Genomic DNA, 14,183 nt, shown 5'->3' with positions numbered 1-14,183 from the left:
GATTAGCGATTGGTTTGAGAATAATTTGGGTAAATCTGAGTTACCTAAAAACAATTTTGGATAGCAGTAGTTGGACCATTCTGTGTGTATATGCATGTATTATTTCATTTCTATACAAAAGTATATGAATTATTCGATGCTCCTATCACCCATTATTATTATTATTAGGGTGGCTTTATTCAGGGCCTATGCATCCCCTCATCACTGCGACCATTGACTCATCTATAGTGATCGCCACTAATTACAGTGCAGAGCCAAGGCCGACAGCATTGAAAAACTGAACGACATCACTGGCTCCGACAGATTTAATGTCCTCTGGTTGTGGCATGTGCCTTCCCAGTACGAAACTTCGTACGCTCATCAGGGGGTAGCATTGGGTGAGTAGGTGAACAGGAGTTTCATCTTCCGTGTGGCAGAATCTACATTCTCTATTTTCTCTCTGCCCAATATTTGACATGTGCTTGTTTAAGCCACAATGCCCTGTTAAGGCTCTAGTGAGCATTCTTATGCCATTTCTGTCCAATGACAGAGTTTCTCTACGGTGTTTGGCACTGTAGGCAGATATCAGGACTTTTGAATGCTCAAGACCCTTGTTCTGTAGCCACACTTCTCGGGAGACGTGTGTGCTCTCATTTAGCAGAATGAGCTTTACCAGACTGTATACTATCCCTATGAAGGGTTCGGGTCCAATAAAGGTTTTCCTAGCATCAGCCTTTGCCAGTTCATCCGCTGATTCATTATCCTCAGAGTGGCCTGGAACCCAGCGCAGTACCACTGTATTACTTTCCCCGAGAGTGTTCAGTATATTTACACAGTTCTCTACAATCCTCGATGTTTGGGTGACTGAGGCTAGTGCATGTAGAGCCGCTTGACTATCTGAGTTTATGTAAATATGGTTGTCAACGCAGCCTCTCTTCAGGTTCAAATCCGCACACGTGTATACCACAGCCTACGTTGGGTCCCAATTTGGACCCATCGGTATACCATAGAAGGCTACCGTCGATCCAGGTGAGACTGTTAGTTTCCCAGTCCTCCCTAGTTGGAAATTCTACCTGGTAGATTTTTTTAAAGTTTTGTTTGGGAAGCATGACATCAGAAGTCATTCCCAGAACAGAGTGTTCCAGAATTGAGTCTTGGACTGATCTCAATGTCTGGGAGAGCCATCTACTCCTTAACCTAGTGGTAAGCCTGTACATGCTGGTACTGGCCTCCCCCTGTATGAATAAATGCAGAGGAGTCAGGTTCAGCAATCCATTTAGGGCTGCCCCAGGTGTAGTGGACACGGCTCCCGTTGCTAGCAGGTACGCGATGCGCTGTAGACTGCCCAATTGTGGTTGTTTGGCTGACTTTAGCACTCTAAGCAACAGAGGCGTAAGTCACTATGGGCCTCACAATTGCCTTATATAACCAGAGAGTCATCTTTGGTTTTCGACCCCAACGCTGTCCCGTATGGCGGGCTACAGGTACCTAAGGGCATCTTGGCCTTGTTGATCGTGTTAGCTATATGGTGGTTCCACCTTAGGGTTTGATCTAGAGTTATCCCTAGATATTTGACTTCTGCGGAAAAGTCCATAGCCCTGCCACCAAGAATTGGTTCCACTAGTTTGTCTAGTTTCCGTTTCCTGGTGAAGGGGACAATGGTTGTCTTTTCCGCATTGATTGATAATTCGTTATCTCGACACCACGCGGAAATGGTGTCAAGTGCTCTTTGCATAAGTAATGATATAGCACTTTGGCAGTGCCCTCGAACTGTGATCACCAGGCATATCCCTGAGCGTCAATATTCAATTCAGCCAACCTATACAGGAGCTGATCCACAGCAAGAGTCCACAGGAGAAGAGAAATTACTTCAATTACATTACAACCGGGGCCCCAACCGGGCCCCCTAACCGGGCCCCCAACCGGGTCCCCAACCGGGGCCCCAACCGGGGCTTCCAACCGGAACCAACTTTTTTTTACACTAACTTTTGTTACTAGATCAAGACAAGAAATTCTGGACATTACTTTCTCTACGGCTTGGCTAGCCGGACTTATAACCGGCTGGCATGTTAGTGACGATACGTCGTTGTCCGGGGCCCAACCGGGGCCCCCAACTGGGGCTTCCAACCGGGCCCCAACTGGCACCCTAACCGGGCCCCCAACCGGGGCCCCCAACCGGGACTAACTGACCCCCATATGCCCTATAAATTTATCATAATTGTCAGTTTTAATTGTTAATTGTTAATCAAAACATTGAAAAGATTGAAAATTGATTAATTGTTAATTGTAGATATTTGCGATTAACGATTGATCAATCAACCGCAATTAACAATTGATTAATTGTTAATTGCGGTTCTCGCAACTAACAATTGATCAATCGTTAATTGCTGTTTCGCAATTAACAATTAATCAATTGTCAATCTTTAATTGCCAGAACAATTAAATTTTGCCCAACACTGAGGACACCCTTGTAGATACTGCCCTAGTCTGTCCCTATAGATGTCTCAGGCCGTGTCCCTTGGATTCCTAAATGTAGTGGGGTGGCAGGCTTTCCCTGCTCCCAGATCAAATTTTATGTGTTTGTGATCCGACAACGACGTATCGTCACTAACATGCCAGCCGGTTATAAGTCCGGCTAGCCAAGCCGTAGAGAAAGTAATGTCCAGAATTTCTTGTCTTGATCTAGTAACAAAAGTTGGTGTACATCCTTCGTTATTAAGATACAGGCAATTTCATAGGATAAAGTCATATAGTAACTCACCTCTGTTATTGATGCGTGAGCTCCCCTAAGCCGTGTGGTGAGCGTTGGCATCACATCCCACCAGAAGTTCTGCTTTGTGTTTCCGGGCGTATTCTGCCAGTCGTGTCAGATCTTCCGTGGGTTAGTTCTTTTCTCCAGGTATATAGGCTGAGCATACGATTATCTTGGCCTGAGTGCTACTTCGGGGAAAGAGTTACGCCGCTACAAAGTCATCAGTACAGAACTCTGGAACAGGCATAAGGTTAATGTATTTGTTATAAACAATGCAGGCTCTGAGTCTACTTCCACAGGTGTTGTAAATCAACTTACCAGCGGCATTAAGTACCATTATGTTTGTGTGGTTAACTCAGGGTTCCTGAATGAGGGCGATATCCACGTTGCCTTTCGCGAAGCAACACTACACCACAGCCGTTGCAGCCACAGCATGGTGGAGGTTTGCTTGGAGAACCCTCACCCTATCCCCCGTGGGCGCCATCTAGCGGGGATTGAAGCCCCGGCCGCGATGCTGCCCCCGATTGCTACGAGAAGGACGAGGCCGTCCTCGTGAGCCTCGCGGGTTGGCAGCCCCACGCCCTTGCACTCCTCCACGTGCCGAACTGCGGCCACGTGGGTTCGGTGCCGAAAACCACCGTCGTGTATCCCTCAGGCCGTCACTTAGTACCATTACTGTGGCAGTTTTTGGTCGAGCCGCCCCACTGGCACTTGTCGATGGCTGCGCTATTTGCACTACACCCGGGACAGCGGGTGCTGTCCGAGAGTGCCCAGCCTTCCGTCCCCGATTCTTCTGGGGCGATGCATCCAGAGTCGCAGACGTGGCAGCCCCGTCGCGTTTCCCCTGGTCTGTGGAAGACGGGCCAGGCGCAAACAACTGCACAGAGGCTACAAGCACCGATTCCTCGAGCGAACTTGTAACCGACACTGGTTTCGAGACCAGGATACCCCGCGCAGTGTCGTCACTGAACGTACTTTCCGGACACCCCTTGATCCTAAACATGCAGATGACACTGCGATAGTTTTCTCAGGAGATACTTGGGAAGAAGTACACACACTTACAGAAACTGGATTGGCCAAGATTTCTGGATGGTTGGATATGAACCTTTTAACTTTAAATACTGTTAAAACGAACTATATATGTTTCTCTTTTAGAAATTCGTCGCAACCAGTTGATGGTTTTGAAATTAAAATTCATAGTTGTGATAGACACGACACACAAACATGCAGTTGTCCTTCTATCAACAAAATTGATAAAGTTAAATATCTCGGTGTTATTGTTGATCAGAAATTGTCTTGGTATTCACAACTAGACTTAATATCGAGTAGGATAAGAAAGCTTGTTTGGGTTTTCAAAACTTTGCGACATGTCGCAACAAGGGATTTGCTAAATAAAACATACATTGCCCTTGTGCAATCTGTTATTGTTTATTGTATTCCAATTTGGGGAGGTGCATCGAAAACTAAATTCTTGGATCTTGAGAGAGCTCAGAGATCATTACTGAAAGTTATGCATTTTAAGCCATATAGATTTCCCACTACAGAACTTTATAATCATAGTAACGTACTTTCAGTAAGGAAACTATACATATTGCATGTGGTTGGTAAACTCCATAGGTCATTGAAATTTGACCAAAGGTTGCAAAATAAAAGAAGAAATGATGTAGTGGCTCCTTCTCAATTAACCAATTCGTACTTTGCAGGAAAACATTATGATAAACAATCTGCCTATATTTATAATAAAATAAACAGAATATTAAAAATATATTCTATGCAATATTACGACTGTAGAAGTGCGATGATAAAATGGCTGAAATTGTTAAACTATGACGAAACTGAGGATCTACTAAATGTACCTGCTTAATTCGTGGTGTTGACTTTCACAAATACTGTTTGTTGCTCACGTGTACGTATACTCAATTCTCAACTTCAACCATTGCTAATACTCTCATCTCACACACATTCACTCACACTTACACTTATACACACTCACTTACATACATACACCTTTTTACATTATATATATACCTAATATCCTAATTTTAAGTAAATAAATTGTACATGTTTAAATATTTAATATCTGGTCATACATAGTTTTGTAATGTGGAGGAGCGACATTCCTATCACAAGTATATTTTTACTTAAAAGGAGTGTCAAACCCAGAACAATGAAAACCCATGTATAAGTTGATGAAAATAAACATTTTTAATTTTTTAATTTTTTTTTTAATTTAATGGATAATTATTTACACATAGTACAGTATAATATACAGAGTTTACAGAGCACAAAAACACAATTACAAAAGTTGCTTTTATATGAACAAATTGATATTTGTTTGCTTAACGAAACCTGGCTGAATGATAAATCGAATATTCCCAACTTTCCAAATTATAATTTTCATTACAAACATTCTGAAAACAAACACAATGGTGTCGGTATTTTATTTAAACATGGTTTGAAATACACTTTTTTAAATACAAATTTTTATGAATCCATCCAAATCATAGCTATAACTCTAAAAACTCAGTTGGGTGATGTGTCTATTATCTGTGTATACTGTCCTCCCAATAGTAGTCGATTTGATAGTAACAAATTAAAAAACATTATAAATAATATTCCTAAGCCATGCATAATCATGGGCGACTTTAAAGCACATCACATACTTTTTGGTTGTCATAGTAACAACAATAGAGGCAATAGTTTGTATAATTTAATAGATGAATTGGATTTATGCATTTCAAATGTAGCACACCAACTACATGTCCATATCCTAATAGACAAGCTTCTGCAATAGATTTAACTCATTTGTGTGAATGTCAGGTCCAGGATGATCCCATGGGCAGCTACCATTACCCATTATCTCTTCATGTGAACATCCCAACCATCGTTGTATGAAATTAATTCTGTTGAAGAAAAATTCATTTATAATAACGCCAATTGGTCGGAATTCTACGAATTGTCTAAAACATGTTTTTCTGGTTTCAACCTTAAAGATGATGATTCACTAGAGCTTTATAACGGTTTTGTCAATATTTTAAATGATTTGAGAGAAAAGACTATACCCAAAAGAATAGGAAATCCCAATAAGACAATTCGTAGAAAACCAGCTGTTTGGTGGAGTGAAAAATGTGAGGATGTAGTTAAAAAATCGAAAGAAGCATTAAAGCAATATAAATTTAGTCCATCTATAGCTAATTTTATTCAATACAAGAAAATGGATGCTCATAAGAAAAGAATGTTATAGAGGAAAGTAGACTCTTGGGAAAATCTGTGCAGTAGCTTCAACAGACCATCACCGGTTTCTAGAATTTGGAGTAATATTAAACGATTCAAAAGAATAGGCAACAGTAATCATACTAGACACTTTGATGATGAATGGGTTCCAAGCTTTTTAGAAAACTTATTAGACGCTACAAAATTTAATACAGATGGACTTTTTAGTATGTTTAATAATGCAGAAGTAAATATTGTAAATTTCTTTTTTAATCAACCATATTCTTTGAACGTACGAAAGAAATCATCGGAGACCAGAAAATACAGTACACCGGGACTTGATAATATTCCATATATTATGATCAAAAAGTTACATGCAAATGCACAAAATATACTTCTGCACATTTATAATAGATTGTGGTGTGACCTCATATAATATAATAAATATAATATAAAATAATAAATAAACCTATTAATACTGCCTCCTCTTACAGACCTATTATCATCTTGTTTAGGAAAATGATTTGAAATTATGTTGAAGCTACGTCTTGACAATTATACAGAAAGTAATAACCGAATTCCTCCTATTCAACATGGCTTTAGAAAAGGCAAAAGTTGCTCTGAAAGCTTTATATCATTAATACATGATATTAAACAAGTAAAACTAAGTCACTCTAACATGGTTTGTATTTCCCTTGATGTTAAGGGTGCATTTGATAATATAAATATAGAACAATTGATTCAAGCATTATATGATATTGGAGTGCCAAGCAAAATCTTGTAATGGTTATTTAAGTTTTTGAGTCAAAGAATAGTTTTTGTACAACACAATAATAAGCTACATGGACCCAAAACTGCCAATAAGGGAACAATGCATGGAGCTACTCTTTCTCCGTTTCTATACAATTTATATTCTTCAGAAATTTTAAAACATGTACATTTTCTGTTTTTGTGACCTCCACATCACAACATTACCAAACACTTCAATAACTATTCCGCTCGTGGACTTTCTATCCTGTATATCAACTGCCCAATCAGCATCTACATATGCATTCATTACTTTATCAAAAGTTGTTCCATAAACTAATTTTAGGTTTCTTGTGTGATATAAGTATTTCTGTACTCGCAAATCATATTTATAATGAGTTTCGTTATAACTGTTTTGAACTCTGCTTAGATAGTTTACTGAGTAAGCTACGTCTGGTCGTGTTCCATTTGCCACATACAAAAGCGCTCCAATTAAATTACTATATTGTAATTTTTCATTTACTTCTTGTGCAGGCTCCAATTTTAAATTTATTTCCATAGGTGTAACAATTGGTTTTGAATAAGTAATTTTGTACTTCTCAGCTAAACTCTCAATGTATTTATCTTGGCTTAAATACATTTTCTTTTCTTTGGGTTTGTAATCAACGTTGACACCTAAATATTATTTTACACATCCTAAATCCTTCATACGAAAACGATCGCCAACAATTCTTTAACTTTCGTAATACTCGTTTTTTCTTCGCCTAAGATCGTCTACGTATAAAATTATATATATATTCTCGCCATTTATACGTCCTGTATACAGACAGTAGTCATACGCAGATCTTTTGAACCACTTTGAGCCACTGGTGAATATATTTCTTTATTTTCTTCATACATCTGTTGAAAACCCTTAGCCACAAATCTCGTTTTATATATACCACTTGATTTAATCGTATAAATCCATTTAACTTCAATAATTTTTCTGTCTATTGGTGCATCTACTATCTACCAAGTTCTATTTCTTTCCAAACTGTTTATCTCTGTCTGTATAGCCCTTTGCCATTTAACAGATTCAGAACAAGCTATTGCCTCTTCATAGTTTTCAGGGACATTTGCATTACATATATTTACATAAACAACAGTCTATATCTCTCGGGCATCTTTTTGGTTCATTGGGGTCTTCCATATACAACTAATTCCTGTTCAAATGAAAATTCGTTTTCATTATTTCTTTCGTTGCCTATCTTTGTTATATTAGTAGTCTCCGTGTCTTGCGCTGGTTCAGTATAATTATTATCAACTTCTCTTTTCTTCTCTTCTAGATGTTTTATCCACAAATCGTACGTGCCTGCTTGTAACTAATCTATTTTCAACTAAGATTTTGTATCCTGTATCTGTATAACCAACTAGAATACCTTTTACTGCCTTTGGATTAAATTTTTAATTTCGTCTTTGTTCAGAAATTCTCACAAATACTTTACTTCCAATTATTCTCATGTTTGATACATCTGGTCTTCTTCCAGTAAATATTTAATATGGTGTCTTTTTAATCCCTGTATTGGTTAACGATCTATTTCCTATATATGCTGCTGTCTCTACACATATTGGCCAGTATTCTTTTTCAATTTTTGCTTCTGATAATAAACATCTAGATCTGTCCATTACTGATCTATTAAATCTTTTTGCTACTCCGTTTAATTCATGTGTGGGTGGACATGGATTTATGTATATCCCTCTTTCTTTAGCCAATCTGTACGTATCTTTATTGATGTATTCTCTTCCATTATCACATCGCAGCTCTTTTATTCTTTTCCCAGTCGCATTTTCAGCAAAATTCATGCATTCCAAGAAACATTCCAACACTTCACTTTTGTATTTAATGCAAAAAAATTTAGCAATCCTACTATAGTCATCGATAAAAGATACAAAATAGCATTCACCATCAATACCTGTGGGATTTAATGGACCATTTACGTCAGTAAGAACTATTTCTAAAATTTCATTCGCTCGTCGTCGATTGTTCTTAAAAGGTAAGTTAAACATCTTATTCTGTGAGCAAATTTCACACTGTATATAATCATGTGCAATAATTTTTGATCACATAACTTTTTAAAATTTATAAAATTGGTGTGCCCAAGAACTCTGTGCCATTTTTCCTTCTCTGACATTTTACAAGTTGTGTGTGATTTTACAAATTGTTACCTACTTTACCATTCAATAAGTATAATTTTTTTTTCTCTGCAACCGCTACTAAAACATTATTAAGCCCATCAATTTTGGCCCCATACCAATCTAATATTATACAATTATTATAGTTAACATTGGAAGACACACTTAATAGATTTTGCTTCATACCTGGTACATAATAAACATTTGTAATGTTTGTTTCGAGCCATTTACCTTTTACACAAAAATGCATCAAAACATTTCCTAATTTACTCGCTTTCAAAGGAAAACCATCTCCTACCTTAATGTCGACTGGACAATCTAAACCTTTAAAATCTGAAAAATACTTATCATTATATTTATAATGTGATCAGAACAGCCACTATCTAGTAACCATGTCAAATTTTCAGTGTTACTACAATCTTCATTCACCGGATCTCTCTCAGAAGACATCACTTCAACATTAAATGTCGATCCTTTCCCAGTATACTCCTCACCTGTGTTTAAATAGCATTCTCGAGTCATACCTTGGGTTTTATTTATGCCTCGAATATAACGTTTTCCTCGGAAGTTACTTTGTCATCTGTAATTTTGACCTCTCCAGTTATGATATCCTCGTATGTTACTGTTCCCTCTAAATTTATAATTTCCGCGCCAATTCGGAACAAATATTTCATTTCTCGGGCAGTCTTTTTGGCAGTGGCCCGGTTGATTACACTTATAACAGTTTCCTATTTGTAATGTCGACATTTTTTTGCGAATATTCAGAGATTCCATTTCTTTCACATCACTCTCTTCTCTTCCTTTTGTCTGTATAGCAGAAGCAATTTAGCCTTAATATATTCTACCAGTGCATCAACAATGTCAACTATATGTGAGCATCTGGGTGGAAGACCCAATAGTAAATAGTTAAATTCGTCTTCTTCGGTCATTTTCGCTCCGGCATTTTTTAATTCGTTTATATTCTTCTCGAACAAATTTGAAAATTCGACTGGATTGTCATCAACCGCAATTTTTAATTTTAGCAATTTTCTTTTGCACAGCAATTTGCTTCGTAAATAGTATGAAAAGGGAATATTTAAAATAACTAAATACTGGATATAACTTCTTGACTTTAATTATTACGAACGTATAATGATTACAATCGTCACCTTAGAATTTTTAGTAATAATCTGTGTGCAGCACGTGCCGTTCCCCGCTTTTAAGCCCTCTCGATATCAATCAGGTTACCCCACCAAGCGAGAAACATCCCGCGTATAATAAGCACAACTTCCGTTTCATAATCTTATTTAATTATGTATTTTGCTAAACAGTACGAGTACAATCACTGTATAGCAAAATACACAAATTTATACAAACGAGTTACTACTACTATGTACAATTTTTAGAGATATCTTGTAAATGCTAATACAATCAAGAAACAGCACGCGGTACAATGGTCACAACTTCCGTTTCCGAATCTCATAATTATGTATTTTGCTAAATAGTAGAATTACTGCATAGCAAAGTACTCAAATCTACGCAAATGAATTACTACTATTTATGTACAACATTACAAAGATATTTTGTAAATGATAGTATAATCGCGAAACATCACAAGGTATAATAATCACAACTTCCGGTGCCGAATCTAATTTAATTATGTATTTTGCTATGGTACACAATATTACTGTACAGCAAAATACTCAAATGTACGCAAACAAATTACTAATATTAATGCACAACATTATAAAGATATTTTCACCTCAGCAGCTCGAACAAGGCTATTTTGCTGTGTGAAATCAGTGAGCAAAATCTTATTTTGCTCACTCCGTGAGAAAAAGTAGCTTTTTGCTTTTTAAGTGGAGACTTGTCATTTAATGCGAAGGGGTCTAATACAAATTCGACTTTACGGTGCGGGAAGGGTCACAATCCAGCTCAACTCATAATGAAACCTCGACCACTACTCAAGTAGCAAACACTACGACGATTACTGTTCCAAATAAAACAGTAACTTTTAATCTACAGAATTGTACAAACTTCACGTTCCACTTTTAATTTTTTGTAAATTCTGTATTTTTGTAAATATACAATGATGCATTTGCTTTCATGACGTGTTTTTATTACTTGTCCCTTTAGTATATATATATGTTCTCGCTGCTGAGGTGAAAAGTTGTATGTATCACGCGAGAGCAAAGTTATTTTGCAGCTCGTATTTTTGAGTCCCTCGCTTCGCTCAAGATTCTAATTCTGAATCACTCGCTACGCTCGTGATTCAACTATAGAATCTTTCGCTTGCTCAGGACTCAAAAACAGCACTCGCACCAAAAAACGACTTTGCTCTCTTGTTGAACAAATAACTATTTCGGAATGCTAACAATAGTATCAAACTTTTGTATCATTTTAGCAGCTTTATCTTCAGGTATTATTATTTCCAATTGCGTGTCGCTTACGCCGTTAACAATATAATTTTTCGCTTTTAGCTCCATTTTAACCCAATCAATGTTTCAAATATTTTCTGGTTTATTCTCTGTTGTGAGGACCTCGTAACAACCTTTCATCTCCAAACGTAATTTCAATCTACATATTATTTCCTTCGAATATTTGTATAGAAAATTCTGTTTCTTTTGACTTTTTATTTTTCAAAATTTCTTACATTTCTTTGTAAAATAGTTTATTGTGGTAAGTCCGCAAATAAAACATAATTTTTCTTGAACTACATCTTTAACTATTAATATCTTAAACCACGCTTTGCTACCATGTTAAAATAATACGTTACATTTCTAAATAATCAAATTCAAATTAACCACCACCATTCACAATCCCCAAAGACAAATAACAAAAAACTAGAACATAAAGTAAATCTCATTTCTTAAAAACTTCGGAACTTAGCCTTTTGAGAAACTAAATCATATTTCCAACAAAAAACACTTAAAGATTTAAATTACTTTATATTACGAAAAAAAAGTACTCCGCGGAGACCGCGTATGAAATCGCTATTTGAGTAAAATGCACGTGCACCTCACGTTAAACGAAAAGTACTTTAAAAATTTGCTTTCTAAAACAAGCACATAAGCACGCTTTTCAATTTTAAGCGTAAGCGTTGGTTAGTTCAATAATCAACAATTTGATTTTTACAACGTGCTTGTTTATGTTTCAAGACCAACCATCTATTTTTCTAAACAAATTAATTCGTCAAGGTGAATAATAATTTTATAAATAAAGATAAAACTCGTGTTTTACTGCCTCCGTGGCCGAACGGTTACCATGCCGGACTGCCACGCAGGGGTCCCAGGTTCGATTCCCAGCTGGGAGAAAGATTTGTATGGCCTACATTTATTTCTCTCGTGAGTTTGGGTGTAATTTGTGGTTGTCTATGTATGTGTCCATAGCACCCGCGACCCAGGGTTTCCCTAGTGCGGGGCTTTGTTGAGTGTGTGCGTGTGTGCGTTATTAACGCTTAAATCCTTTAGTGGTCCACTCTCAGATTACAAAACAATAGGCAGATGGAGTATACGCAACAAACGAAGTGAAGCCGCTTTTCATTTATTGTTTGCGTAACAAGTAGGAAGGGCGCTGTAGGGACATGCGCATTTGTGTGCGTGTAAGATTGCCGGATGCTGCGAAAAAACTCTCGCATTTTTTTCTGTTGCTTTCTATAATACTGTTACAAACTGGAAATGTTATTTTGCAATATAGGTACTTCAGTGGTATTAGGATATTAACAAATTATATGCAATATAAGTTGCGACGCTGTGCTTAGTGTTGACGCGAGTTTGTATTTGCTTGTGACTTTGTATTTGCTTTGGTCTCAGATTACAAAACAATAGGCAGAAGGAGCGCGCCAAACATGAAGGTGAAGCCACCAAATGAGTTTCCTTATATTAGGTAAATATGCACGAGTGATAGGAGCATCGAATAATTTATGCTTTTGTATAGTAATTAAATAATGCATGCGTGTACACACAAAATGGTCCAAATACAGCGATCCAAAATTGTTTTTTAGGTATCTCAAGATTTACCTAAATTATTCTCAAACCAATCTCTAATCGCCATAATGTAGCTACATAAAAGAAAATGTTCAAACAGCTAAAATTTTAGACTTATAGATACAGAGAACTTTCATTGTTATGTGCACATGTCATAAACAGAGTTATCTTGTAAGAAAAGGTAGCAATAATAAAAAAAATGATTATTAATGTATGTATGTACATGACTTCACAGGTTCTAAATAGTGTCATTGGGAATTAGAACATAATCGTCAAAACTATGGAATTGATTACAATGTTAATTTAATAAAAAATTTTATAGACACGTTGATGGTGAGACTGCGCTACATAACAAAATTAGAAACGAATGCTCGATGTATAGACGCGAAACGGTAGTATTATAAAAAATGTGCACAAAATAAAGTTATTAAGGCATTGTGTAACTGTGATTGTAATAAATATTTTGAACTATCAAAGTTTTCCAATTTAAAATATCTTAATAAAATATTTTCTTTGTGTGATGTAAATATATAATATTATTAAATATATTTAATAAAATAATAACAATTAAACATTAACTTATATTTCATATAATTTGTTTGATATCCTAATACCACTTTTAAGTACCTATACTACAAAATAACAAGTTTGTAACAGTATTACAGAAAGCAAGAAAAAAATGGGGGAGTTTTATCGCAGCATCTGGCAATTTTACACGCGCACAAATGCGCATGTCCCCCCAAGTGCCCCTTCTAGTTGTCACGCACACGTAAATGAAAAAGTGGCATCACTTCGTTTGTTGCGTATGCTCCATCTGCCTATTGTTTTGTAATCTGAGGGTTTGGTTGCTTCACTTTAGTGTTCGGCGCGCTCCATCTGCCTATTGTTTTGTAATCTGAGGGTTTGGTGGCTTCACTTTAGTGTTCGGCGCGCTCCATCTGCAATAAGGAGGGTACCTACTGTACGTGCTCCCGGGGTCGCTCACCCAAGGCACTAGCCTTTTGGTAGCGCTAGCACCGGATAAAGTCCGTGACAACTGTCTGACAATCCTGTCCCTGCGAGGGCTTGCTTGCACAGCTTATAGCACTATAACTCCCCGTTTAATCAAGAGGTTGGTAGAGAGGGGCACTGTAATTGAAAGATCTCTTCTTCGAATTGTCAACTTTATTTAGATTTTCCAGAGAAAATTGACGGTTCGAAAAAGAGATAACTGCTGTCTTCGTGCTCATGCTAAGCGTGTTGATCTTTTATCTGTGCCATGACCATAAAGTTCTTGCCAATGAATCTTATGATTTTCATAATAATATGGTAGTTTTAGCGACACCTAGCGAGTTTTAAGCCTCTGTCTAACGACG

General features: G+C 37.0%; 1 protein-coding gene across 1 annotated transcript in view; it reads left to right on the top strand.

Annotated features, from left to right (window-relative positions):
- Positions 1-1,086: 1,086 nt before the first annotated feature.
- Positions 1,087-14,183, top strand: part of LOC113237924 (unconventional myosin-Ia-like) — a 17,049-nt gene continuing 3,952 nt past the window's right edge. The window contains exons 1-3 of the mRNA XM_026474642.1: positions 1,087-1,301; positions 1,412-1,463; positions 7,956-8,034. Of these exons, the coding sequence (XP_026330427.1) occupies positions 1,087-1,301; positions 1,412-1,463; positions 7,956-8,034 (346 nt within the window). The remainder of the gene's footprint in view (positions 1,302-1,411; positions 1,464-7,955; positions 8,035-14,183) is intronic.

This window comes from Hyposmocoma kahamanoa, unplaced genomic scaffold (genome assembly GCF_003589595.1).
Source record: "Hyposmocoma kahamanoa isolate Upper Pololo Valley unplaced genomic scaffold, ASM358959v1 94, whole genome shotgun sequence".
Classification (NCBI taxonomy): Eukaryota; Metazoa; Arthropoda; class Insecta; order Lepidoptera; family Cosmopterigidae; genus Hyposmocoma; species Hyposmocoma kahamanoa.
This window is presented reverse-complemented; position numbering and strand designations above follow the sequence as displayed.